This window comes from Cricetulus griseus (genome assembly GCF_003668045.3).
Source record: "Cricetulus griseus strain 17A/GY chromosome 1 unlocalized genomic scaffold, alternate assembly CriGri-PICRH-1.0 chr1_1, whole genome shotgun sequence".
Taxonomy (NCBI): Eukaryota; Metazoa; Chordata; class Mammalia; order Rodentia; family Cricetidae; genus Cricetulus; species Cricetulus griseus.
This window is the reverse complement of record NW_023276807.1, coordinates 230146880-230174406: the sequence shown is the minus strand read 5'-3', so window position 1 is coordinate 230174406 and position 27527 is coordinate 230146880. Positions and strand designations below refer to the sequence as shown.

At 44.0% G+C, this 27527-nt stretch overlaps 1 protein-coding gene across 1 annotated transcript; it reads left to right on the top strand.

The window, feature by feature from the left end:
- The first annotated feature begins 42 nt into the window (after positions 1-42).
- On the top strand, positions 43-27136 carry Slc25a30 (solute carrier family 25 member 30). Its single transcript, XM_027390124.2, has 10 exons — positions 43-158; positions 7081-7211; positions 9189-9336; positions 12996-13090; positions 13851-13936; positions 16686-16781; positions 17638-17762; positions 19718-19856; positions 23948-24028; positions 24818-27136. Exons 2-10 carry the CDS (start codon positions 7148-7150, stop codon positions 24857-24859), a joined length of 876 nt encoding a protein of 291 aa, XP_027245925.1. The 5' UTR covers positions 43-158; positions 7081-7147; the 3' UTR covers positions 24860-27136.
- Positions 27137-27527: the final 391 nt, after the last annotated feature.

Genomic DNA, 27527 nt, shown 5'->3' with positions numbered 1-27527 from the left:
AACGTGGTGTGGGCGTGTCCTGGTGAGATGTGGGCGGGACCGCACCCGGGCTTGGGCCGCGCCCGCCGCTCGGCGGCCTTTTCTTCCGCTCCCGCCCTGCGGTGCTCCCAGGCGGCTGCACCGGCTCGGAGGAGTAGGAGGTGGAGCTCCGCCGCTGGGTGAGTTCCCCGCCGCGATCTGCCTGGACGACCCGGCTAGAGAACCGCTGCGGCGGGTTTACTCGGGGCGTGTTCGTGGACACGAGGCTCCCGGGCCCGGGCTCGCCCCGGGGTTCGGGTGGTTCTGCCGGAGCCGCATGGGATGGCCGAGGCGGGCGTCCGGGAGGCTCAGCAGCGGTTGCACCCTTTGCTGCGGCACTTCTTCCCACCGGTGTCCACCCCTCCCATCCGTGATCTGAGATGGTGCAGCCTCAGCACCTGCGAGTTCAGTACCGGGAAAGGGTTCAGTACCCATTGAATTGCTGCAGGAGGGCTGCAGATGTAACCCAGCGGTTGAGCTCTGTAGCATATACACGGTCCCGGGCTCAATCTTCAGCGTTGCTAAATAGACGGATAATAAACAATTCCATCTCCTTTAAAGTACATACACACACAGTTGCTCGTGGAACAAGCCAGAGTTGCTTCTCGCGTTCGAAGAACCTGTCAAATGAATTGCTTAAGAAGTTCACGTGTTAATGCGTTTTAAAGTCTGTTTGGGTGTAGTTTCAGGCAAAACGCTCGCGATAGTCAGGATTGTTCTTATCTGAGAATAGCTAAACAATGCTGGAACGTCCTTGCAGATTCTACATTCGGAGATGCGAAGTGTAAAGTTGAAAGGCACGAGTTTTGATCTTGGCGTTGGCGCTGCCAACTTCTGTAACATGGACTCAGTTAACTCATGTGAAATGGTACTGATTTCTATAATGTTCTTAAAACCCTATATTTCATAAGTCTGTGCTGAATTTGTTTTTCTCTGTCCATTTTTTTTTTGTTACAAAGATTTATTCATTTTTATTTGTGTCTGGGCGTGAGTTTATGTCTACCACATGTGTGTAGGAAGCCAGAGAGCATCAGATCTCCTGGAACTGGAGTTATAAGCAGGTGTGAGCCGCTTGATGTGTTTGCTGGGAACCGATTCCTGGTCCGTTGGAAGAGCAGCCAGTACTCTTAACTGCTGAGCCATCTCTCAGCCCCTCACTATGTGCTTTTTTTAAAAAAAGAACAGGGAATAGGAAAGGTTTATGAAAAGACAGTGTAACAGGGGAGAGATTGATGGGAACACAGAAGGGTAGAGTATGTGATTACACTTTAAGACCGTGGACTGAAAGAACACACTAAAATGAAAATGATTCATTATATAAGAGAAACTCGGAAAGCTCTTAGAAGTGCTAGCAGCAAGTACCAATTTTTAGAAAGTTAGCATACAAAGCAATGAGTTACACCATGACTTCATCGCTCTCTTTCTCACTATGTATCTTTGGCTGGCTTAGAACTTGATATAGCATGAACCACATTTGCTATATCCATTCATCTAATGGACTTCTAGGTTGTTTCTATTTCCTGGCTATTGTGAATAAATAGGATAGCAATGGCCATGAATGTGCATGTATCTCTGTTATGTTAATTTGGTGTCATTTGGGTATGTACCTACACTGGAACAACAAAAAATAGTTTGTTGTTGTTTTTTTTTTTTTCATATCCTCTGAGCCATCTCTCCAGCCTCCTGTTTTTTATTTATTTATTTATTTATTTATTTATTTATTTATTTATTTTAAAGACCTTCCATACTGCATTACATAGTGGCCACCCAGATTTCCATTTCTACCAGCAGGGAGTAAGATTTGCCCTTTAGCCACATGCTTGCCAACATTTGTTGTCTTTTAAAAATTAATTAGCGTGTGCACTTAACAGCCTTGGAAGATACTGTGTGATTGCAAAGTAGTATGAAGAGGAAGGGCCATGCAGTCCTTCAGAGAGACTCTAGCTTGGGTGCCCTATTGTGAATGAAGAGTTGCTTTTCTTTTCTGAACCTTGTTGCATTAGTTGTGAGTTCACAGGTTGTGAAGATTGACTTAAGTCCTTTGTGTGGAAAGTGTATGTGTAGCCATGCCTGACATTAGATATTCCATAATGACAGCTGATGTTGATACATCAGTGTTGTGTTTGGGATGTAGCAAAGAGAACTGGTCACTGGGTTTCTGTCTGACTTTGAGAGTACGGCCAAACAGAAGGGCTTGATGGGAAGTGATCTACAGCCACCACTTGACTCTGGCTGTCTGCAGAGTTGTAATCCCTGTGCTAGTTCTCAAGTTGAGAAGCTCCCCAGACTCACCCATCTCCATCCTGGCCTTCACCATATAGAATTAGGGTTCTCTGAAAAGTCACTCCTCACCGGAAGGTTGAAGAATATACACTGGGAGAGTGCTTCTAAGAGAGCTTAGACACAACTGGGTTAGTTTACTGAACACAGGTTACAACCCAAGATAACCAAACTTCTGGTGATTTGCTGTGGTCTTTGAACACCAGTCTTCAGCAGGGGCTTTTTTATTTGGATGCTTGTCCATCGTCCCAAGATGTTCTGGTTCTTCGTAAGCCAGCTTCTTCTTCTTCTTCTTTTTTTAAGATTTTTTAAAAAAATTTATTTAACTTTATTTTATATGCATTGGTGTAAAGGTGTCAGATGTGGAGTTACAGACAATTGTGAGCTGCCATGTGGTATTGGGAATTGAACCCAGCTCCTCTGGAAGAGCAGCCAGTGCTCTTAACCTCTGGGCCATCTCTCCAGTCCCTTTTTTAAAAAAAAAATTTAAAGGTTTTATTTATTTATTATGTATACAACATTACGCTTCCATGTATATCTGCTCACCAGAAGAGGGCACCAGATCTCAGAACAGATGGTCGTGAGCCACCCTGTGGTTGCTGGGAATTGAACTCAGAACCTCTGGAAGAGCAGCCACTGCTCTTAACCTCTGAGCCATCTCTCCAGCCTACCAGCTTATTTTTTTAAGTACCAAGTCTTAAAAAAAAAAATATTTTAACACTTTGAAAGTTCCCTATCTCTTTAAGAGTTCAAAGTCTCTTAACTGTGGGTTCCTGTAAAACCAAAGCTAAGTTATTTACTTTTTTTATTCCGAGAGCTGGGACATAGTTACAGTCAGATCAAGGCAAATCACAAATCTAGATTCTATAGCTCAGTGTCCAGTCTCTGGCATTCATTCATGTCCCTCTGTTCCTGAAAGCTTGGGCAGCCCCACTTCTCCAGCTGTGCTTTCTGCAGCTCACACAGCTCAGGCCTGCTCAACCCCACATTTGCCATTGCCCATGTCAGACATTCCACAGGCCTGGCATCTCCAGTATCCCAGAGTTTCCACTGAAATTGAGCCTAGACCTTCACTAGTGGCCTCTCCTGGATGTTGCTTAGCCTCAGCTGCTATGACCCCTTCAATCTTGCCTCATGCGTTCAAAACCAATAGCAGGTGGATGACCCTTAGATATTGCCCAGTTCCAGATAGCAGCTTCAGATGCAACCTTACCTTCCTGGACCGCAGCTTGTGTGGTGATTCTAAAGAAACAATTCCCCAAGTATTTCACATCAGTGAGGCTGATCTCTTATTAGTCACAGCTGATTCTTTAGTCCCAGCTGACCAGCATCTCTTGTCCCAGTGAAACACAAAAGGTTTCACTTTGTTGGGGCTGGTCTCTTGTTATTCAAGTTGCTTCTTTAGCTTTAGCTGATCAGCAAGCAGATTCCTAATCCAAAATAGCACGAGTGACCCTAATAGACCCTTTATTTCCCTCTAAAATGTTACAAGCCAGGCCTCCATTGTCAACGTTATCTTCTAAAGCTCCCACAACAATCACTCGTTAAAATCTGAGTACTTGGGCTGGAGAGATGGCTCAGAGGTTAAGAGCACCTACTACTCTTCCAGAGGTCCTGAGTTCAATTCCCAGCAACCACATGGTGGCTCACAACCATCTGTAATGAGATCTGGTGCCCTCTTTTGGTGTGCAGATATACATGGAAGCAGAATGTTGTATATATAATAAATAAATAAAATCTTAAAAAAAAAATCTGAGTTCCAAATTACCCCCCCCCAAAGAACAACATGGTGGGGTTAATCACAGTAACACCCTACTCCTGGTACCAATTTTCATGCTAGTTTGTTTTCTCTTGCTATGAGAAAAAACACTGCCCAAAGCAACTTGGGGAGGAAAGGTTTTATTTCATCTGATAGGTTACAGTCCACCCTCAAAGGAAGTAAAGGCAGAAGTCAGAGGAACACTGTACTGGCCTGCTTCCAGGCTCACATTCTCTCTTCTATAACTCAGGCCCACCTCCCCAGACATGCTACCTCTCACAGTAGGCTGGGTCCTCCTGCATCAATTAGTAATCAAGAAGATGCTTCACAGACATGTCCACAGAACAATTTTTCAATAGAGGTTACCTCTTCCCAGGTGGGTGAAGGTGACAACCAAGATTAACCATCACACCTAGCATGCATGAGCCTGGGTTTGGTCCTCAGCACTACATAAAACCAGGTAGAATGATGCATATTTGTAATTCCAGGAAGCAGGAGGGTCAGAAGTTAACAGCCATCTTTGTCTACATAGTAAATCCAGGTCTGCCTGGCATAGGAGACTGCCTTAAAAACAAAACAAGCCACAGCCAAAGCCAACAGAAGAAAAAACACTTAATATTAAAACTTAAGAATTAATGATAGCTCAAAAATAGCAACAGAAAGCCAGAAAGTTAATTAGTGACAAAGCATGAGGGTGCTATGGTAGTGTAGTTAAAAATTAAAGGTAAGTATCTCTTTTCCGTAAAATTTGGCTGGCATTTTGGAGGCTATTGTGTTTCGTGTGTGTTTGGGGGGAGGGGTGTGCATGTACAGATATGCCCGTCTACATATATCCATGTTTACATATTTAATTGTAGAAAAGACCTGCCGATGAATGAAAAGACTCAACTGTAATGTCATATTGAAAAATAGCTATTATGAGCAGAAGCGTAAATCACAGAGTCCCCTGAGGCCATTTTTTCTTTAGTTTCCTGATTTATAGGAATGATGCAGATGCTTGGTCTTCTCTCAAGACTGAACTTCTAAAGAAGCCCATGTTTCGACACAGGTGCTTGGTGTTCGTATAGCATCCCATTCCTCGAAACCAGTCATATAGAAGCTGTGCAGGGGAGGGAGCAGCCTTTTGGGATAATGAGAGTTTTGGAGGACTAGATAGAGTGGTGAATACAGTAAAGAGTCTTCGGTTTATTTCGAGTATATTGTTTTATTGTGGGGGAGGGCTGGGGAGACAGCTCAGTTGGCAAAATGCTTGATTCCCAGACCCATGTAAAAAGGCAGGTGTAGTAATGCATGCATGCAGTCCCAGTGCCAGGGAAGTAGAGACAGTTGGATCCCTGGGACTCGCTGGCCAGCCACCCCGGCTGGATCAGTAAGTTCTGGATCAGTGGGGAAGAATGTCATGTAACACTGCCATCCAGATAGTCATTGCTTTTGCAACCACGGACATTCGGCCTTTATGGATACCTGCATTAGATTGGGTTCTCACCTTCCCGTCATGCATAGAAAAGGAGATACTGAAGCCCCATCCCTTCCTGAGGAACTAGGGACTGCTCATGGTTCCTGGAGGAGGGGGTGTCATTTTCTCTCAATGGTGTAGCCATTAGGCAACTAGGTGGGAAGAATGGGTTCAGAGGGAAAGAGGAGACAGGATAATGGGGGTGAAAAGAATCACAATACATTAAGTGTGTGTATGTATGTATGTATGTATATATAAAATGGTCCAAAAGTAAACACAAGTAAGTCTGTGCTCTGCTATTTGTTGGGCTGACTCTTCTGATGATGGTGGTGTTGGTGCAGAACATACAGCATAGGAAGTCAACAGGAACCCAGTGTGTACTTCTGACCGAGGTCTGCCTCTCCTTTCCTTTCTAAGCTAATAACACCGTCTGGAGGGAGTGAGTGGGTATTTACCGAGTACACACTCAAAGTGGACTGTGTTCTCGTCAAGGAATTTTCATTTGATCTAAGTTTATAGCAGTTTCCAATTTTAGTATTCCTGAGGGGTGTATGTTTCCCCTTAGGGACTCATTAAGACAGTGGCAAATGAATAGTAAATCTTTATTGCATGAGGAATTAGAGATCTAAGATAAAATAAGACCATCGAGAAAGCAGCCTCTTCTGCACTGTGCTGAAAGGGCGCACACGTATCAGGGTGTCAGTCTGGCAGAAGGTAGGCTAAGGCCCCTGAAGAAGTAAGGTTAGAGATTGCTTGTTTGGGGCCTGTCTTAGGGTTTTATTGCTGTGATGAGTTGAGACACCATAACTGCAGCCACCCTGATAAAGGGGAACTTTTCACTGGGGCTGGCTTACCTTTCAGAGGTTTAGTTTATTATCATCACGGCACACATAATCTATTATCAGCACGGTGGCGTGCAGGCAGACGTAGTGTGGGAGAAGCAGCATAGAGTTCTGTATCTGGATCAGCAGGCAGCAGGAAGAGAGAGAGCCGCTGGGCCTGGTAGAGCATTTGAAACCTAGTGCCCACCCCTAGTGACACACTTCCTCCGACAAGGCCACACCTCCTCAGTGTGCCATTCCCTATGAGCCTATGGGGGCCATTTTCATTCAAACTACCACAGGGCCTAGGCCTCAGCCGTTGATAGGGTTGTTTGGGGATGGAGTTTGAAGCAGAAGCTGCCTGTGTGGGAATTTATATGTGGTAGTTTGAATGAGAGTGGCTCTCATAGGTGAATGCTTAGTCACCAGGGTGTGGGACTGTTTGAAAGGATTAGAAGGATTAGGAGGTGTGGCCTTGTTGGAGGAAGTGTGTCACTGGGGGTTGGCTCTGAGGTTCAGTCTATATCCTGTAGATCAGGATGTAGCTCTCAGCTACTTCTCCAGTGTCTGCATGCTGCCATGCTCCCCACCGTGATGATAATGGACTAAACCTCTGAAACTGTAAGCAAACCCCCAATTACATGTTTTCCTTCATAAGAGTTGCTGTGGTCATGGTGTCTCTCCACAGCAACGTAACAGTGACTAAGACGTTTTGGTTTTTAATCTTTTTTCCCTTTTGTATTCAGGACAAACCTGGAGGCAAACCTGTGGAAGGCGATGTTTGAGTAAATCCGAGGAGACTAGACGGTGAGAATGTCAGCCCTCAACTGGAAGCCCTTTGTGTATGGAGGGCTGGCCTCGATCACAGCGGAATGTGGTAAGGAGCCCTGGGCGCCGAAGCCTTTCCTGATGGGTTTGATGGCTGTCAAGTTTTACGTTTGGTGTGCATGGCATTTGAGTGCAGAATGCAAGTGTGTGAAGTAATAATCTCAATCTTCAGACATGTGTTCTTGGGCTGTTTTGAGACAGACTGGCTATTTGGATACTTATTAGCAGTTTGGGGTTTAAAGTACAGGAGGAAGAAAGCTGGGAGCATTTCAGGTTTCAAGACTCCCATTTGGGTGATTGACCCTGCTGCCTCGTCCTTTCCTCCATTTGGGCACTACTAATCCATTTGGCTGCAAAGAGGTTTAGCAAGCTTCAGGGATTTCTCTGAACCAGAACAGGTTGACTATACTCCATCACTTTCTAACTTTGTGTGTGGCCTTCATTCCATTCTGACGGCGTTGGTTGGGTTCCCGTCAGTTGGGCTGCATTGCTCCTATGGTTATGTTCTGTTTATAAAGCACTTGTTGACTGCTTGGCTTCTGAGTGTCTTGTGCTGGCTTGGACACTCTCCTGGCTTAGTTGACTTGCAAGGTACATGGTTACCCACTTTCTGTGAATGAATGGAGGCTTTTGGAAGATGGATTTCCTCTCCCTGAATGAAATAACTTGCATTTACTGAGCCAAAGTTACTCTGTGAGGATGGATTGTGTATATGTGGGTAAATGATTGGGTCCAATGTAAATCGACCTTTGCCTACCTTGTCAGATTTCATTTTAGACTATAAACACTTCTTGCTAAGTGAAAATTCCTTCAACTTTTAAAAACCTCTGTTCAACCACTTAATCCAGTCTTAGCCTTTTCTTACATAAAGAATAATATTTGGGGTTTTAAGTGGATTTCCTCTTTGTGTAAATGATTCTCGTTATTCAAGTTCTATAGCAATGCAGTCTCCTCAGCTTTCTACAAAAGATGGGGCATAAATAAGTGTTTCCCTGAGTATGGTAGCACACACCTGTAACCCCAGCATTTTGGGAGGTGGGGCCAACAGATCAGGAGTTTAAAGCTAACTTCAGCTACATAGTAAGTTGAAGGCCTGATCAGCAACATGAGAGCAGAAGGAAAACAACAAATGATGTTTATTCATTTTTTTGGGTTTGTTAATTATTTTAGTTTCCCTCCCCCCTTTTTTTTTAAATATAAAAGACTACATAGTTTGTCTTTTGTTTGTTTGAGACAAGATGCTGCTGTGTGTCCTCAAACTAATCTCCTCTGTGCTTCCTGAGTTCTAGAATTATAGGTGCATACACCACTGTGCCTGTCTGTCGATGTTGTGTGTGCAGGCGTGTGTGTGTGTGTGTGTGTGTGTGTGTGTGTGTGTGTGTGTGTCTGTCTGTCTGTCTGTCTGTCTGTCTGTCTGTTTGCCTGCCTGCCTGCCTGCCTGCCTGCCTGCCTGCCAGCAGGCAACCTTGGGAGTCATTCCTTGAGTCCCACTTTTTTTTTCTTTTGAGGCAGGTCTCTTACTTCCCTGGAACTTGCTAAGTAGACTAGGCTGCCTGGCCAGCAAGCAAGCCCCTGTCTTCACTTTCCCAGTGTTCTCTATGCTCAGCTTTTTTTATATGGAGTCTGGGAATCAAATTTAGGTTTTTATGCTTATGAGGCAAGCACTTTCCCTAGTGATCTATTTCCCCAGCCCTAACATTTCTTATTTAATTTTATTTTAGGTGCATTGGTGTGAGGGTGTCAGATCCCCTGGAACTGGAGTTACAGACAGTTGTGAGCTGCCATGTGGGTGCTGGGAATTGAACCCCAGTCCTCTGGAAGGGCGGTCAGTGCTCTTAACCGCTGAACCATCTCTCCAGTCCCACCTGACATTTCTTAATGTTTCTTTTTTCAGGGGGATATTTTTTCTTTTTGTTTAACATTTTTTTCCCCCAGGGCTGAGGACCAGACCCTGGGTCTTGTGCTTGATAGGCAAGTGCTCTACCACCAAGCTAAATCCCCAACCTCTTTTCTTTACCATTTTAAGGTACATTTCCAATTGATTTAACTAAGACCCGGCTCCAGATTCAAGGCCAGACAAATGATGCCAACTTCCGAGAAATCAGGTACCGCGGGATGTTGCACGCACTGATGAGGATAGGTCGAGAAGAAGGGCTGAGGGCGCTGTATTCAGGGTGAGTCTTCTTTGTGTGTTTGTGTTTAACTGTGTCCTTTGAAATGGATATTTAAAACATCACCTTTGTAGAGCAAAAAAATCGACGTTAGAGTGTATTTGAAAAGAGAAATTAGCAAGGTAGATTCTTTTCCTTTCAAACTTGACTCTTATCTAAATACATATGTTATATAACAAAGGTTTTGGTAAAACTTTTTATTCACAAACAGACAACAATATGAAGTACATGTGTTTAAAATGTTTCATTATACAGTTTTAAATCCTTTGAAAGAATAGCCTTAGTTATTCTGAAGTAACAAGGTTTTCACCATGATAAAAATATTATCTTGTAAAAATAAAGAACAGAAAAAAAAACAGAATTAAATTTTAATTTCAAAAAATAAAATTAAATTCCCTAAAAAAAATGAGTATTTGATATGTTCTCTGAATACACAAGTGTACAGAAGTAAGTTAGACCTCATGTAGTCTTCATGTCAATGTATAATACATACATCACATCTGGTTTTGTTCCATAGAATGAAGGGAAATCGTACTTGATATGATAGTTATGATATATGAAACATCTTGCTTCATAATCTCTTAGAGATGGCTCAAGCTAAGGTCCTTCATATTGTTTTCCATTCAATTAACACTGTTCCCTCCCTCAAGAAAGTGTATGTGCACACACACACACACACACACACTATCATATGGTTAAGGCTTGGAAGTACTTTTAAATTCATTGAATGCTTGATGGGAAAGTTAACAAGACAAAGCCTGGGCCATATATCAGTGACGTTTCTGTAGGGAACACAACACCCTTTGGTGATTGTCTTAAGGGACTCTTTAAGGCTTAAGTGACCAAATTAATAGATACCAAGGTACCTAGAAACCGGCAAAGTGACCCTAGTTATGGTGCCAGAGGTCAGGAGCGGCCTTGTGGGAGAAGATTGTGGTTAGCAGGTGTCCCACTGTCTGTCTGTGTGTGTGTGTGTCCTGCTGCTCACTCCTTTTCCCTTCCCTCTTTCCCTCTCCCACTAGCTGGACTCCTGGAAGTCAGTGGGAAGGTTGTCTGAGATGTGGTCTGTAAGGACCAGCCTCTCGGGGCACGGAGAAGGGTGAGCGTGGATGGGGAGGACCACTGAGGACCCGAGCATCACAGACTCCAGTGAACTGTCATTGGTCGGGTCTGCAGATGCAGCAATGGGATTGCAGTGGTATCTGGTGTCCATCCCAGTGTTGAGGGCAGAGAAGCAGGGCTCTTCAGGAAAGCCACTCCATTTATCTGGGAGGCACACAGTCAGACTTTGAAGGCCTAAGAAGTTAGGTAGACAGAGTGAGGGGAGGTGTAATCGTGCAGAGCACGGCAGCATCATAGTCCCGCAGTATCGCGTGTTTCGGAGTACAGATGTTGGGAGCTGGTGAATAGCAAGAGATGAAGCCAGAGTGTGATTAGAGCATCAGGACATGGACAGCTTATGCCATGCCCAGCATCTGTCCCGCACTGGTTGCCCTAAGCCTATCCGTGGATTCACTAGTTCCAGAGGTCTTTTTTTTTTTTTTTAATTTTTTTTATTAGTTCAAGTTAGGGAACAAGCTTGTTTCACATGTAAGTCTCTTCTCCCTCTCCCTCCCCTCACCCCCATCCCTCCTCCCGAGGTCTTTGTTTTTAAATCGAGCCAAGACATTTTACTTACACTCATTCATTCATTCGTTCATTTGTTCATTCATTCATACACTCATAACTCATAGAGGTCTTGTTGTGTTGCCGCAGCTACTCAAATGATTCTCCTGCCTCAGCGTCCTGATTATAGGCATGTGCCAACATGCTCAGCCATGTCAATATTTGAAAAATGAGAAATTGAAGGTAAAAAATGAGAAAGGAAAAGAGCAGCCCCAGGCCCAGATTCATGGACTGTGACAGTAGTAGCTTTGGTCGGGGGTGTTTTCTTGTGTGTGTGTGTGTGTGTGTGTGTGTGTGTGTGTGTGTGTGTGTGTGGACTAGGGCCTGCACCCTCGTCCCTGGCATCTGCCTGGTGCCTATGAACACTTGAATTTGCTATGCCTGTGGTAGACAAGAGCCACTGAAGGGTTTTTCACAGAAAGACTGGCATGAGCAGGTCTCCATTATATGAAAGTCACATGGCTGCCAGGGGAGGAAGAGTCAAAAGACAAGAATCCTGAGAAACGGGCATCATGGGGGGAGCAGAGACTATGAGGATGTGAGCTGAGGTTTTGGTCTTGAGGATAGAGGAAGAGTCAGGTTAGAAAACTATTTAGGGGGCTGAAGAGATGGCTCAGAGGTTAAGAGCACTGGCTACTCTTCCAGGGGTCCTGAGTTCAATTCCCAGCAACCACATGGTGGCTCACAGGCATATGTAATGAGACCGGGTGCTCTCTTCTGGCATGCAGGAATATATGTGGACAGAACACTGTATACATACTAAATAAATAAACTTAAAAACAACAAAAAAAAGAAAACTATTTAGACTATAGGACTAGCAGCACGGTGGGACTTCTTATGAGGGTGCTGTGTAGGAGAGGTAGTGAGAAGGAGGAGGCAAACACTAAGGTCTGGACTTCTGGGTTTAGCCAGTGTGTAGCTGGAAGTCCCCACCCCCATCCCACAGGAGACAGGAGGTAGGGGGCTAGCACTGAGAGAAGGAGGAGTGAATTCAGTGCAGGACATCTGATAGGGGCATGTGTGGCATGTCTAAATTGAAGGAGTAGGCAGCCCTGGAAACCTCAGAACTGTATGGGAGGTTGGATTTAGAAGTCATCTGTTAGGATGAGCATGAAGCCTGGGGAATAAGGACCTCCTGGGGTGCGTGTGGAGGAGGAAGGGCGGATCTGGAGGACCTCCCAGGTGGTGTATGTGGGATGCTGTGGGTTAGAGAACAGTCGTGAAGGAGTGATAGCAAAGCCGGTCTGGAAGGAGACAGGGTGACCAGGAGCAAGTGCTGCAAAGGTTACATGAGCTGTGGAAACTGCCATGTAGTCTATCTGGCTGGTCACCTTGGAGAGGGTTACAGGAGGAGATAGGACATGCAGGAGGAGCTGGGGGATGGTTGCCCAGAGGACGGGAGGTGGTGTCTAGGATGGAGACATTTGGCTTGTGTTTGCTGATTCTGTCTTGCACTTGGTATTGTATTGGAAAAACAGAGAGAGGAAATAGCCTGACCGTGTCCCCCAGGAGTTAGGCACCTGCCTTCCCAGGCTCTTTACTCAGAAAGGGATGTCTGTGCTTTTAATTAGGTCCATATTTGCGTTCTCATCGAAGGTAAGTATGGAGTCACAAGCTTCCATTAAGGAAGCGAAAATTTCCTCTGATTTCAAGACCTACTTGTGTTTTTGTTATGTTTTCAGTGTTAAGAAATCCATTTTAAGCTGGGTGTGGTGGCACATGCCTTTAATCCCAATACTAGGGAGGCAGAGGCAGGTGAGTTTGAGACCAGCCTGGTCTACGTATTGAGCTCCAGGACAGAAAGACTACATAGAGAGACCTTGTCTCAGAAATCAAAACAAAAAACAAACAAAAAAACCCAAAAAACCAAAAACAAAAAAGAAAAAAAAAAGAAGAAATGCATTTTAGCTGTAAATTGATATGTCTTTGTACTTGGGTCTTGCTGAGATTTTCTGACACGTAGTTGGCCGTTGTCTGCCCGTGTGCCCATGTGACAGGATTGCGCCTGCGATGCTACGGCAGGCTTCCTATGGAACCATCAAGATTGGCACTTACCAGAGCTTGAAGCGATTAGCTGTGGAACGCCCAGAAGGTGAGTGGCAACCTGTTTTCCTGGGACAGTCAGTGGGTTAGTAGTGCTTTATTCCAGACATTTTGGAATGGGTTTTTAATTATTTGGTTAATTTTCAACCACTAAGGAAAAGACTAGGTACAAAGAGTAAACAAACCATGCTCACACTGAGCTGAGAGAAAGAACCTTTGTACAGATATTTTGTATTTTTAAATATACTCTTCCCAGACCCATCCCTACCTCCTCACCCTCTCCCGACATCATGTTCATTTCTTTAGGACCCAGAGCCTAATGTGTGCTGCCATGTGCTCATGGATGTGAGGCCATCCACTGGAGTGTGGCTGACCTACCAAAGACCATATGCTCTCTTAAAGGGAAGCAGCTCTCCCTAGCCCAGAAGTCATCAGTTGTCAGTAGCTCTTTAGCTAGGAGTGTTTGTCTCTTATGTTCAAGATGCTTAGCTACGTGCTGTATTGTTTCCACTTATCAACTGAAAATTTTCTAAAATTGAATGAATTATCACCCATTTTCAGGAGCGCACTAAATGAGTACGTGTCTTACTATTAAGAGCTCTGGTAGTAACATGAGTGGGATAAACATGAATATTTACAAGGTAGTTGAACTACATCTTCATGTGGAAAACGAGTCGTAGATAATTATTTTAAAATTAATTGCTCGATTCACAGAGCATTCATTTATCTTCAGGTGAACAGGTAGAGTGTAACGGATTACATTATCTATATTGGAGTCATTTACAGGAAAAACTCATCTTTGTTTATAGATGAAACCCTGCTGATCAATGTTGTATGTGGAATTCTGTCTGGAGTCATATCTTCAGCTATTGCTAATCCGACCGATGTTTTGAAAGTAAGTGCTGGCTGCATCACAGAGGCATATTCTACAGTTTTTGTTTGTTTGTTTGTTTGTTAAACTGGGGACAGCATTCAGATAATGAGACTCTGCAAATGTAACAAGCTGTGTATCTTGGTTAGGGTTTTGTTGCTGTGAACAGATACCATGACCATGGCAACTCTTGTAAAGGAAAGCATTTAGTTGGGGCTGGCTTACAGTTTCAGAGGTTTAGTCCATTCGTCATGGCAGGAAGCATGGTCACAAGATGGAGAGGTATCTGAGACTTCTGCATATGGATCCTCAGGCGGCAGGAAGAGGCTGAGACACACTAGACCTGGCTTGAGCTTCAGAGACTTCAAAGCCCTCCCCTAGTGACACAGTGTCTACAGCAAAGCCACACCTACTCAAATAGAGCCACAACTACTCTAGCAAAGCCACAATTCCTAATAGTGCCACTCCCTGTGAGCCTGTAGGGGCCATTTTCTTTCTTCAAACCACCACACTATGCATGCCGAATTTCAAACTTTTAAATAGCCACTAAATGGATTTCTCACTGATACAGATGAGGTTAATATTACATAGGGTTCATTTTGAAGATAAAGATTTTAGTGATTAAGAGGTTAAAAAAAACTTTTCTTTATATATATTTGATTTTTGTTTTTCATAGAAAATACTTTGTTGGTTCATTAAGAACTGCAAGGGCTACACAAAATCACATAAATCTAGGCTTCTTGTTAAATTTTTTTAAAGATTATTTGTTTATTTTTATTATTATTATTATTTTTTTTTGGTTTTTTCGAGACAGCATTTGTCTTTATTGCTTTGGAGCCTGTCCTGGAACTTGCTCTGTAGATCAGGCTGGCCTTGAACTCACAGAGATCTGCCTGCCTCTGCCTCCCGAGTGCTAGGATTAAAGGTGTGTTACCACCAACTCCCGACAAGATTTATTTTTTATTTTATTTATATGGTTGTTTTGCCTGTATGTATGTCTGCACCGTATGTGTGCAGTGCCTACAGAGGCCAGGAGAGGGCATCTGATCCTCTAGAACTGGAGTTACAGACATTGTTAGCCATTACATAGGTGTTGGAACCCAGGTCCCAGCTCAAGTGCTGTTAACCACTGAGGTGTCTCTCCAGCCCCTCATTAGTATTTCTGAACATGTTTTGTTTCCTACTACCTTTATATCTGGAAATACAAACAAAAATATGTCACCTGCTAGGTGGTGGCGGCACACACCTTTTATCTCAGCACTTGCCAACCTGGCCTACAGAGCTAGTTCTAGGACAGCTAGGGCTGTTACACAGAGAAACTTTGTCTCAAAAAAAGAAAAAGAGAGAACGAAAGAAAGAAAGAAAGAAAGAAAGAAAGAAAGAAAGGGAAAGGAAGGAAGGAAGAAAATATATCACCTATAACAATTAGAAGCAACTGATTGCTGAACTGTTGAGGACAGAATGAATAGAAACTAATCTGTTTTGGATTAAGGCAAAGGAATGATGAGTAATTTAAAAAATCCCATAGGAATGCCTATAGTGGGAAATTACCAATACGGAGTCAGGTAGAAATATAAGGGTATTTAATAGGGAAAAGCCTTACTTACAGAGCGACCTAGCCAGGCACGGCAGTAGTCTGTACAGCAAGAAGCAAAGTGAAACCGAAAGAGCAAATGCAGTCACACTACGTCACTCTGACCACGCCCTCACAAGCGTGGTCAGGCACACATGTAGCCAGCCCCTAAGTAGGCGTGGCTACAGCTTCCCCTACAAATGCCATCTGAAATTCCCTTTTCCATTCTCATTGTTTAACAAGACTCTGTTCCTTGGACTCTGTGCTAGCGTACCAAATGTATAAGGGAGGCCCTGCCCTCTGAGCCTTCACTAATAGATTCTGACAAACATCAAAACTGTTGCATGCTGGGAACATGTTGGGTGCACAGTAGTTAATACATGCTCTAAAGACAAGGTGTAGCACATATATCCATACCCCTTTATTTCCTTTTTTCTTTTGGTTTTTCAAGACACTATCTTTCTGTAGACCTGGTTGTTTTGAAATTCACCCTGTAGACTAGGCTGGCCTTGAACTCACAGAGATCCTCCTGCCTCTGTCTCCAGAGTTCTGGGATTAAAGGTGTGCACCACCAATGCCCAGCTCACCTCTTCACTCTTAAGACAAAGGGTTCCATTGAACACTCCATGTAACTGTGGCATCTCAGTCATGTGGCTCTCCTGAGCTGTGTGAACTGTGGAAGTTCGAGTGTAAGAAAGTGTAACAGCATCCTGTCAGAAAGCTTATTTGCATATCTTTGACAAGTTGGAAATAATTGCGACTTGGAGCTATTTAAGAATTAAGCTTGCTGTAATTTACTGCAGCTGAGTGCACTGGGTGGTAACTCTCACCGGTTTCTGAAGCCAGAGCGAGTTCCAGGACAGCCAGGACTACGCAGAGAAACAATGTCTGGGGGGGTGGGAGGGTGGGTGGGGTGTCCTATCTTTTTCCTTCTCATTAACTCACAGATGGTCCCCCCAAAAAAAGAAAGACAGAAAAGAAAAAAACCCAAGACTTAACACAATGCCTTTGAAACTCTGGGGTTGCTAAGGGCCAACCTATGCCTTTGGTCTACCAAGGGTATTTGAAGGGAGCATCACAGTCAGGTTTATGCTGGTTTTCCCCAAGTACCCTTGGGGTGGTTTTCTTAAGTCCTTGGTGGTGAGGGGGTGGGGAATGGACCAGTTTCCTTCTTACATTGTTCTTTCCCGTGACCTGTAGATCCGAATGCAAGCGCAGAACAGTGCCATTCAAGGGGGAATGATTGGCAACTTCATTAACATCTACCAGCAGGAAGGGACCAGAGGGCTGTGGAAGGTGAGCCTGCAGAACAGAGTCCACACGCTGGCTTTTCCCTCCCCTCCTCCTCACTGCGTTGTAATATGTGTCCTTAGGGAGTAAGAAGAATGCCATTTTCTGCGTTTATTAATTCATCTTTAAAATGTGAACATGAGGAATATTTGGTGGTTTTCTTCTTTTAAAATTTATTTTATGAGCATTGATTGGTGTTTTGCCTGCATGTGTGCCTGTGTGAGTGTGTTGGATCCCCTGGGACTGGAGTTCCAGATGGATGCGAGCTGTCATGTGGATGCTGGGAATTGAACCTGGGACCTCTGGGAGAGCAGCAGCCAATGTTCTTAACTGCTGAGCCATCTCTCCAGCCCCTGTTGTGGTTTTCAGATGCCTTTCAGATAATGAACATAAAGAGATTTTGTGAAAGCTGGGCAGTTTTTGTTTATCTGATGCTTGCTTTTTGTTGTTTCCGTTCTTAGAGTGTCCCTGGGTCTCCATCCCACTGGGTGATTGACCTATACAGTTTCATGGCTTAGGTGAAGTCTGTGGTCAGGCAAGTGCTGATGTACAGTGCTATTTCCTGGGAGCCCAATGATGCCTGACTCATTGGTTCACAGAATAGACCCTAAATATCACCTTGTGCTAGCCCTCAGTGTGACAGGAACTGGAGGATTTGCGGATGGCTTGTCCTAGCCTTGGTTTGACCAGGGTCAGAACTGACACCAGAGCTTTTGAGTTCTTACTCTGTTAACAGCGTTTTTCCTGTTACTCCACACTTCTACCTAATGACAGAAATAGTAATGGGTGGGGTAGAGCCTCCGTACCCTGGCATTCTCTGCAGGGATGTGAAAACCATTTTCCGACTCATGTTTTTACCCAGGGTGTGTCACTCACGGCTCAGAGGGCTGCCATTGTTGTTGGTGTGGAGCTTCCAGTCTATGACATCACCAAGAAGCACCTGATACTCTCAGGCCTGATGGGAGACACCGTCTCTACGCATTTTCTGTATGTTTATGGATTTGAAAATTTAATGTTTTAGCTGGGCCGTGGTGGCACATACCCTTAATTTCAGCACTAGGGAGGCAGAAGCAGGTGGATCTCTGAGAGTTCAAGGCCAGCCTGGTCTACAGAGCGAGTTCCAAGACAGCCAGGGCTTGAAAAACAAATAGACAAAAATTAATATTTTAGGTATGCATTATCTTAGGGTGAAATTTTTGTGTAAATTTATGCAAATTTTAGAGAAAATATTATAGTATTATATTTTCTCATTTGAAAAATTATAATACAGAAGTCAAGCAAGACGAGGTAAAAGTCTTTATGCCTTTTACATAGGCAGCTGTATGCAAACAGTATGTTTGCGGACAAACATCACATGTAGTTTAGAAGCAAGTAAGGTCATTTTTGTATTATATTGTTTTTAAAGCAGTGAAAACATGGCCAGGCTGGTTTTCCATAGTGTGGTGGTGGTGGTGCATGCATTTAATCCTGGCTCGGGAGACAGAGGCAGGTCACACAGAGAAAGAAAGAGAAAGTGACAACATATCCCAAATGTATTCCCATGTCTGTTCGTGCAGCTTAGTTGCTTCTGATTGCTTGTGTATGTGTTTGTGTGTATGCACATGGTGCAAGTGTCTGCAGAGCTGGGGTCACAGGCTGTTGTGAACATCAGGTATGGGTGCTGGGGCTCTAACTTGGATTCTATAAGAACAGTATACCCTCTTAACTGCTGAGCTATCTCTCTTCCCTTCACTTGTTTTTGATAACTACAAGGTATCACGTTTATATGAACACGTCGTAGATCATTTAATCCATTGATGGGCTGAGTGCCGGTCTCGACGGGGACATTTAGGCAAGTGTGGCGTATGTGCTGATTTTCACCACTAGGGGGAGCACTAGTTACGACTAGTAGGCGGAGCTTGAATGCTGCAAATATGAATAAACCTTCGTGTGAGCACCACAACCTCCACAACAAAGAATGGTTAATTCAACATGTGAGGGATGCTGAGGTGGGGAAACCTCCGAGCTGGTTGATACTGATAAAATAAAAGCTGCAGTGAAGTGAAAGTCAGCGGAGTTTAGTTTGAACAGAAGTGTTCAGGAGCGGGGTTAATCCCAGCACTTGGGAGGTTGAGGCAGGCGGATCTCTGTGAGTTTGAGGCCAGCCTGGTCCATAAAGAGAGTTCCAGGACAGCCAGTTACACAGAGAAACCATGTTTCAAAAAGTCTAAAAAGAAAATGTTCAGGAACAGAGTGGCACTCAGGATGGAAGGTGGTTCAGAGAGCTGCATCTACAGTGCGTGCAGGCGCGTTTGCCGCCCAAGAAACGGAAGTGTTGTACAGATGCTCTCCACGATGTTCACATTAGGATTTTCCAGCAAGGAAGTGAAAGTCTAACCATTCTGCTTTATGCTGTATGTAACTCAGCAAGTTAAGTAAATCAGCTTACAGTTACTTATGTACACAGGCAGCTTTGGACAAAATACAACTCAGTTTAGCAATGATACTTGGTGTGGCTGATGGCAGTTTAGTGAGACCGACAGTGTACTAGAACCCAAGCCCCCTGGGGACACGCAGTGAGGCGATCTTGTGCTTTATTTATTTATTTTTAGACTTAGTTTTTACATGTGTGAGTGTTTTACCTGTGTGTGTGTGTGTGTGTGTGTGTGTGTGTGTGTGTGTGTTCACTGTGTATGCGCCTGCAGAGATCAGGGCATCAGATCCCCTGGAACTGGAGTTAGGGGTGGCTGTGTGCCACCATTAGGTGCTGGGATCTGAACCTGGGTCCTTAGTAAGAATGAGTACTCTTAACTGATGAGCCGTCTGCAGCCCCATGGACCTCATTTTTGGTGTAGCTATATTTACTTTAAGATAATTTTGGGAGGAAGCTCTCTTGTCTCCCACCTTTTGTAGCTATACTTGAGTGGGAATCCCTTTCTTTTCCAATACTGTTTTTTCCATAGCTCCAGCTTCACCTGTGGTCTGGTGGGAGCTTTGGCCTCAAACCCTGTGGATGTTGTGAGAACGCGTATGATGAATCAAAGAGTCCTTCGAGATGGCGGATGCTCTGGCTACAAAGGTACCTTGGATTGCCTATTGCAGGTGAGAATAAGTGTCTGTGTAGGATTGTGAGTTAAACACACACACACACTCACACTCACACACATACTGAAGTAACTATACTATGACAAGCATTAAAACTAAGATGGGTGAGGCCATGCAGCCCTTGGGGGATACATGTGACATATATTATTTTTTTTTAACAGAGTCTTAGTTATGCAGCCCTAATGGCATGGAATTTGCTGTGTAGTCCGAGATCCACCTGCCTCCGTTGACATAAAAGGCATGTGCCACTGTGCCTGGTGTGACATACCGTATACCATTTTTGGTTATCATGTTGTAGTTTCAACCACACTGGGGTTGAAAGTCCAAGATGTAGATTTAATTTTATAAATTAAAGTTCATTTTCCACATACTTTTCTTTCCCCTGCTAGGAAGGATGCTAAAATAGTAACATTATCTGTGGTTACAAAACTGTCCCTTTCCAAAGCAGACCCTTTCCCTCTTGAGTCAAACCGGAATAAGTATCCCGTCCAGATGTGTCTCACAAGAGAGCATCATCAATGTGACCACAGCTTAGAGAACTGGTTTCAGCAGAGGAAAGTGTTTATCTTCCCTGCCAGCAGCCAAAGCTTAGGGACACTTGCTTCAGGTCTCAGCATGGTGCTAATGCTTCTTAGTCTTCAAGGATTGCTTTACGTTTTTTTAAAATAGTTTTTTAACATTTATTTTGTATATATGGTACTCTATCTGCATGTACACCTGCAGGCCAGAAGGGGGCACCAGATCCCACTACAGATGGCTGTGAGCCACCACATGGGTGCTGGGAATTGAACTCAGGACCTCTGGAAGAACAGCCAGTGCTCTTAACCTCTGAGCCATCTCTCCAGTTCCCTGCTTTACATTTTTAAAAGTACATTTATTTTGTGTTGACAGAGGTGTGGGTGGTGATGGTGCTGGCTATGTACACATACTGTACCATGGCATGATTATAGCAGGTAGAGGTCAGAGGATGCCTGGGACGGATCAGTTTTTCCTTCCATCCTATGGATTCTACTGATTAAGTTCAGGTTGCCATGATTTGCGGCAGGTGGCTTTACCTGCTGAGCTGTCCCACCAGCTTTTTCTTTTTTTGAGACAGGATCTTAGATAATCTAACTCCCCCCAAACCTGGTAGGTAGCTGGGTGTGACCACGAACTTCTGATCCTCCTGCCTCTACCTCCCAAGGGCTGAGATTACGGGTGCATGTGCCATCATAGTGGGTTTTATGTGGTGCTTGGGACTGAACCAGCTTTGTACTTGCTGGGCAAGGATTCCAGCGCCTGAGCTCCATCCCTGATATTCCAGTGTTGCTTTAATGAAGCAGAGATAGGAAACTTGGGAAGACAAGCGGAAGTGCTCTCAAAGGTATCTTTATCAGAAATGCTATTTATTCCTGGCTTGTTTAGGAACTCAGATGGCATGGAAGGGAATGGCCCCCACTTAGAATTAAGTCTGTTTTCTTACTCATTGAATTCTTGTTTACCTGCCTTGTGTGGGGTTTATCCTCCCTGCCTGCCGGTTTGGCGTGCAGAAGCCTTTAAGGAACAAAGAGGCCGAGCAAAGTCTCTAATCAATCCCTTTAAACAGACTTCATTTATTTATTATTTTATTTATTCTGAGTAAGCATATAAAATGAATATTTTTTTTCATTTTTTTTGGGTAAAGCTTGATGCAGACTGTGGAGACCATCTCCCAGATCTGCTTCAGGGTAATAAACAGAAGACCTCAGAGTAGTGGGGGCTTAGGAAAAATTCTTTTTTTTATATTTTATTTATTAATTATGTATACAACATTCTGCTTCCATGTATATCTGCACACCAGAAGAGGGCACCAGATCTCATAATGGATGGTTGTGAGCCACCATGTGGTTGCTGGGAATTGAACTCAGGACCTCTGGAAGAGCAGTCGGTGGTGCTCTTAACCTCTGAGCTATCTCTCCAGCCCCAAGGAAAAATTCTTATCTGAGGGTTGTAGACTTTTCTCTCTGAGGGGTAAATAAGAAAACACACACTCTCTGCTGCTAAACACACACTCTCACACTAACCTGAGAAAAAAGGAACAAGCACATGCTTTCCTGATAGTGACCTTCTCTTTGACTTCAATTTAGTCTGTCTCTTTACACACATTTGTCCCTCTCCCGCTCAGTTACATATTTCTATATTTAATTACATCTCTTTTCATGTGACTACACATCTTTCTTTGACATACCTTTTACTTCTCTCTTCTTCATCTCTTTTCTATACAGCTTTATCATCCTTACCTCCAAGCAGTCACAAATCTCCACACAGACACAGCTAAACATCTCATTTACATAGCTTCCTCACCATGCAGCATTTTACACAGTTCCTAGGTGCGGCTCCTCCGTGTAGCAGCAGCAGCTCTTCCCCACAGCTCTCTCCCTCTCTCTCTCTCTCTCTCTCCCTCTCTCTCTCTCTCTCTCTCTCTCTCTCTCTCTCTCTCTCTCTCACTTCTATATTATTCACGCACCCCTCACCCACTCTCACTCTCTCACACGTCTCTCGCTCTTTCACACTTCTTTCTCCACAGCTGTCTCCTCTCTCCACGTCGCCACTCCTGCTCTCACAGCCAAACTCTGGACAATTATAAGTTAGATGTTCAGGGCCAGACCCATTCTCATAACACAAGGTAAGTCACGTAGTTTCTCTTAGGCTAGGAATGTCACATTGACCCATGCACGTAGCTCTAAGTTGGTGAGGGTCCCCAGACAGTAAACAGTTGGCTGAACCTTGGTTGGGGAGTACGTGCAGAAAGGTCCATTGCTGCAAGGAGTTATGTTTATAAAAGTTGCTTCTATTTTGACCTTGAATCAGCAAAACAACACCTGGGAAGATGACATCGTGTATTTGTCTCTAGGGGGCAACCAGATATTGTCTCCAGGGGCAACCAGCCTGCTTTGAATTTGTTCTGGAGTCTGAAGTTAGCTGTCTGTATAAAAGACTGTCTTTGTGACTGAGACTCCTATGTCAGTCTCTGAGCGATATAAAATATCCTAGTATTATTTCTACTCATCAGAACTATATAGCTAGGCAGAAATCATCTTCCTGATCATCCACAGCTATATGTTTTACAAGTGTAAAACACCACCAAAGGGCTGTGGAAAGAACCCCACAGCTGTTCTTATTAGGGAGGCGTAGCAGTGGTACCTGAGAAAATTGGGCAAAGAAAATAACCAGTTATTCACAGTCAATAACCTATGGATTTGCCAAGTAGGGCTCCCCAAGTGTGTTGACTTACCAAACACTATTTGTCACTGCTGTACATTTCCTACGGCTCCCTGCAAAAGCTGAAAATATTCAGCAGTTCTTTGTGATATTATGCATTTGAGTAGAGTTAATGGCCAAGAAGAGCTCAGCCTTGTGCACAGCCCCTGATGGTTTTCATTGGAAGAATACTGTAATGGGTGATGGTTGCACACACCTTTAATCCCAGCACTCGGGAGGCAGAGGCAGGTGGATCTCTGTGAGTTCAAGGCCAGCCAGGGCTACACAGAGAAGCTTTGTCTTGCAAAACAAACAAACAAACACAATTGCAGTCTATAAATGGCATCAGCCAAAACCTGTTGAGTCCACTCACACATTTGATTTCCCTGTATCCTTTGCATCTAGATTGGAATAGGTCTCAGGAAAGAACAATGGTTGTATTTCCTCATCTTCTGAATCCCCTGCCTCCAGCAGCCAATGGGTAGTTCCATTAGGAACTGCAGCTTCTATTTGTTACATAGTAACCTCTATAGGCACGACACACTGGCTGGCTATACCAACCTTAAGCACAATGGGCTGTGGTGGGGCAGGGGAGGGTGGTGGCCTGGGCAGCAGGATGGGGACACTTCTTACCACAACTGAGGGCAGTTGGAAAGACCACTTTGGCAAGCTTGGGTTTCTCTAGGCTCATTCAGAGACAGCTGTGGAATTCAGTTGTCTTCCACCATTTAAGTCGGAGGTTGGGGCATCCTTCACCTTGGGATTTAGTTTTGACTAAAAAGTATACCAGTTTGACACATTATTAACGCATTCGACATAATTGGAAAATGGGATGTTAATGCTTTTTTTTTTTTTTTTTTTTTTAATAGACATGGAAGAACGAAGGGTTTTTTGCTCTATATAAGGGTTTTTGGCCAAATTGGTTGCGCCTTGGTCCTTGGAATATCATTGTATCCTTTTCCATTGTGGTTGATCCAAAAAGGCTGATACTAAAGAATACTGTTTGTTTTGTTTATGAATTAAAATGTAGAAGTGAGTTTTGTCCTTTTGAGTTCCTCTGATTCTAAGAAATAGCCATCCCATTTCTACTTTAGGAAGTATGGGGTCTCATCATTTGACACAAGGCTCTTAGTCGGGTGGTGTTGCTAGTGGAAGGTATTTTCATTAGAATCTGCTCTAGGAGTTCAAGGTATTCGGGATTCCTTAGTGATGCGATTGATGGACCCCTGCTCTCCGGGGGAAGGATGTGGGTGCCATCAGTGTGTAAGCATGCTTACTGTAGGTTGCTTGCCGAACGTGGGCCTGACTTGGCTCTGGAAGTGTTTGACATCCAGGTGGCCTGCAAGGAGGGGTAGGTCAGTAGACACGGAAGGAAGTTAGAGGTAGGGCTGCTGGGGTTGGCATCCCCTCTCCTTGTTAATGGGGAAGTACTGGGGAAGAGCTTCCAGGGGGCTCTGTTGTACTCTGCCCAGTGAGGTCTTTGCTAATAAGAATGCATATCATTCCCGAAGAGCCCAAGGCTGAGGGGTTTATGGGTCTCAGCTCTGCCCTCTCTATTCTGAGCTGACCTTGGGCATCTGGGGAGATAACCTGAGACACTGCATGGAACTCTAGTGGAATGGTGTCCTTGGCAAGCGACCTGCAGGCATTGGTTAGTAGAGAAGCTGAGTTGTCTGTCTGCTCTATGTGCCGGGCTTGGAACATGACATTTTCTTGGCAACCTTAACCGATAACCACAGTTCTTTTTGACATATGAGCAGCTGAAGAAACTGGACTTGTGACCAGTCCATGCTACACAAGACATTCTTCTGAAAAGCCAGCATCCGCAATGGTAGAGCCTCCCGTGCTTCTGGCTGCTTCTCACTGCACAGCTCATCACAGCTTCTAGGATGGGAGCGATGGGTGAAGGCTGGGTTCTTCAGATTGTCATGTGCTGGCACTGGACTCTTTTCATTCGAGTTCAGAGATTAAACCATGACGTGTACTCACTAGTCTTTACCATGGACTTGCTCTTTGACACCCAAGATGATGCACACAATACATGCTTCTTGCTGTAGAAAACTTGCAGGGAAATCAGAACCGTGTGCAGTTTTCCTCTGGGAGAGCAGCTTTGCTGCTCTGAGAAGGCTCTGGAGTGATGGAGCCCACCTCCACCTCCCCGACCCCCAGACCTTGACAGTGCCAGAAGTAGATTTTTAGAACATTGCACTGCTTTGTAGTTTCTGTTTGGGCAGAATCTTTCACTTACAGTAAGTGAGGTTAAGCTTTTGAAGACTCGACCTTTGTGAGGTACCATTAGCCATTTGCCCTATGGTTTTTAATGGAAGTTTATTATTTCCATATTGATCAAATGGGGATAGTTATGCTGAATGAAGAAGGTGTCAGATGAAGGGAAGGCTGCTGTCTAAAAGGTGAGTGTGTTTATACTCACAGTAAACAGTTGGGTACCACGGGGTTCTCCTGACTGAAGGCCAGGCCATTGTTAAGTAACTCGGCAGGTGAAGTGTTTTGCTTTTTGTAGAGGGATGTCTCTAGACTTCTAGCCTTCACTTTAGCTCAAAGTGGGTTTGTCTAAAAACCCTAGTTAATTTCCTAGAAATTAAAAAATAATTTATTTCTTCCTGTTTCTTTTTTGTGATATTGGGGATCAAACCCTTGTTCACCCTGTTTATCTGCCCACACTGAGCCCTACCCCACCCCAGAGCGACGGCTTTATCGCCTATTTATCTCCTTTCTGAAAAGAGGTATTTAACACCCCTCTATTTTTGTTCCTTCTGAGACTGATTAAACCTCTTATGCTTTTCAAAGCAAAAGATGTCTCTAAGAGCAAAGAACTTTCTATTTCTAGAAGGAAGGCCAGTCTCTTCAGGTGGTACCCTGTGAAAGTCTCAGGGCTAGCTGGAACTCTCAGCGGCCACAATGCCAGGTGCATTCCGTATCTGTCCCGTAGGGCTCCTTCCTTCTTGAGGCAGAGGTGTGCAGGTTTTCCTTTCTTTGAAGGTTGAGCGCTTTTTTTCGTACATTTTCATCTTGGCTTCTTTATTAATGTTTTCTTTGAAAAACAGTCTGAGAAGCAGGGTTTGCTTTCTAAAAGTAAAAGCTAAGACAGTGTCATCACAGAGATGAAGAAAGTCCACAACTCCCTAGAAAGCCACTAGATGGCAGTAAAGGACCGGAGCTTCTGCTGACCTCCGCTGTGTGTGAGAGAGATTTTTCTTCTGACCTGAACATTCCCTTAAGTGATAGACTCCACAGAGGCTTTCTCTTGAATTGGAAAGATTGAAGTTTTTTCAAACTATTTTTTTGCTTGATTGTTTTATTTTTGTAACAGTTCTAGCTATCCTGGAACTCTTCTTCTTCTTTTTTTTTTTAAAGACCGACTGGCCTCAAACTCACAGAGATCCTCCTGCATCTGCCTCCTGAGTGCACTACCACGGACTGGCCAAAAACAAACAAAAAAAAACCCCACCACTTTTTAAAATATGAAGGTAATTTCTAAAGTAGAAACAGGTCCACTTTGAAGATCATATAAAGAGTAGATATCAGGCAGTATTATCAGTTTATTCAAATTTTGTGTGTCTGTACCTGGATAAAAAGAAACTTGAATTTTACTGTAAAACTTCAGCATGTTTTAAGGCAAATTGCAGTATTTTCAGACAAGGGTGGTGCCAACTTCCTAAGTGCCTTATAGGACAGGGTCTTAACCTGCCTTTCCTTGCCCCTAGAGTTAATACAAGTTGATGTTCCTAACCCAGAGACAACTTAAAGTGTGTGGTGGCCGTAAAGGATGTGGCCCTAACACTTCCGCTGGAATTTTGATTAAGTATGGTGAAAACTATATGGAGTATTTGTAACTAAGTTGAAGGAGATTGTGTTTGTGTTGTTTGTGATATAAAAAGTGGCTCCTGTTCTCTGTATTTATTCATGTGCTATAAACAGTATGTGTTATATAAAGAATATACATTTTCCACAAGCTTTTCTATTTCAAGCTCTTATGGTCGGATTGTATGGCATAAACCTTGTTCCATTATTTAATAAACTGAAGTAATAGATAATGACACAATGGCTCATTGTTATTTCAGATACATAGACATATTTAGACAACGGTGAACTCCAGGGGTCCAGAAGGCTGGGGCAGGAACAGTGTTTGTGAAAGTGGTCATGGGTACTTCCCACTGCACGGAGAAGGTTTTTGATTACCTTGCTCTTTGCTTCTTTGTACTTTGGAGATGCTCCCCCCCCCCCATCCTTTTGTGAAGTACTCCACAGGTTAGTAGAGATGAATGAACTTGATTCCAAGGCTGGCTCAACATTCACAGGCTAGACTCAACTCCTGGGTCTTTTAGCCAGTGCAAGGTGCTGCTGGAAGCCCGAGCTGGGATCCTCGGTCACCTGGACCAGACAGGGACACTCGTTTCATGGAAAACAAGACCTTTTAGTTACTTAAAA

Coding starts and splice junctions, on each gene's coding strand:
- Slc25a30 (XM_027390124.2), top strand. CDS start 7,148: ATGTCAGCCCTCAACTGGAAGCCCTTTGTGTATGGAGGGCTGGCCTCG. Junction 7,212..9,188: donor CTCGATCACAGCGGAATGTG/GTAAGGAGCCCT, acceptor TACCATTTTAAG/GTACATTTCCAATTGATTTA. Junction 16,782..17,637: donor GGACCAGAGGGCTGTGGAAG/GTGAGCCTGCAG, acceptor GTTTTTACCCAG/GGTGTGTCACTCACGGCTCA.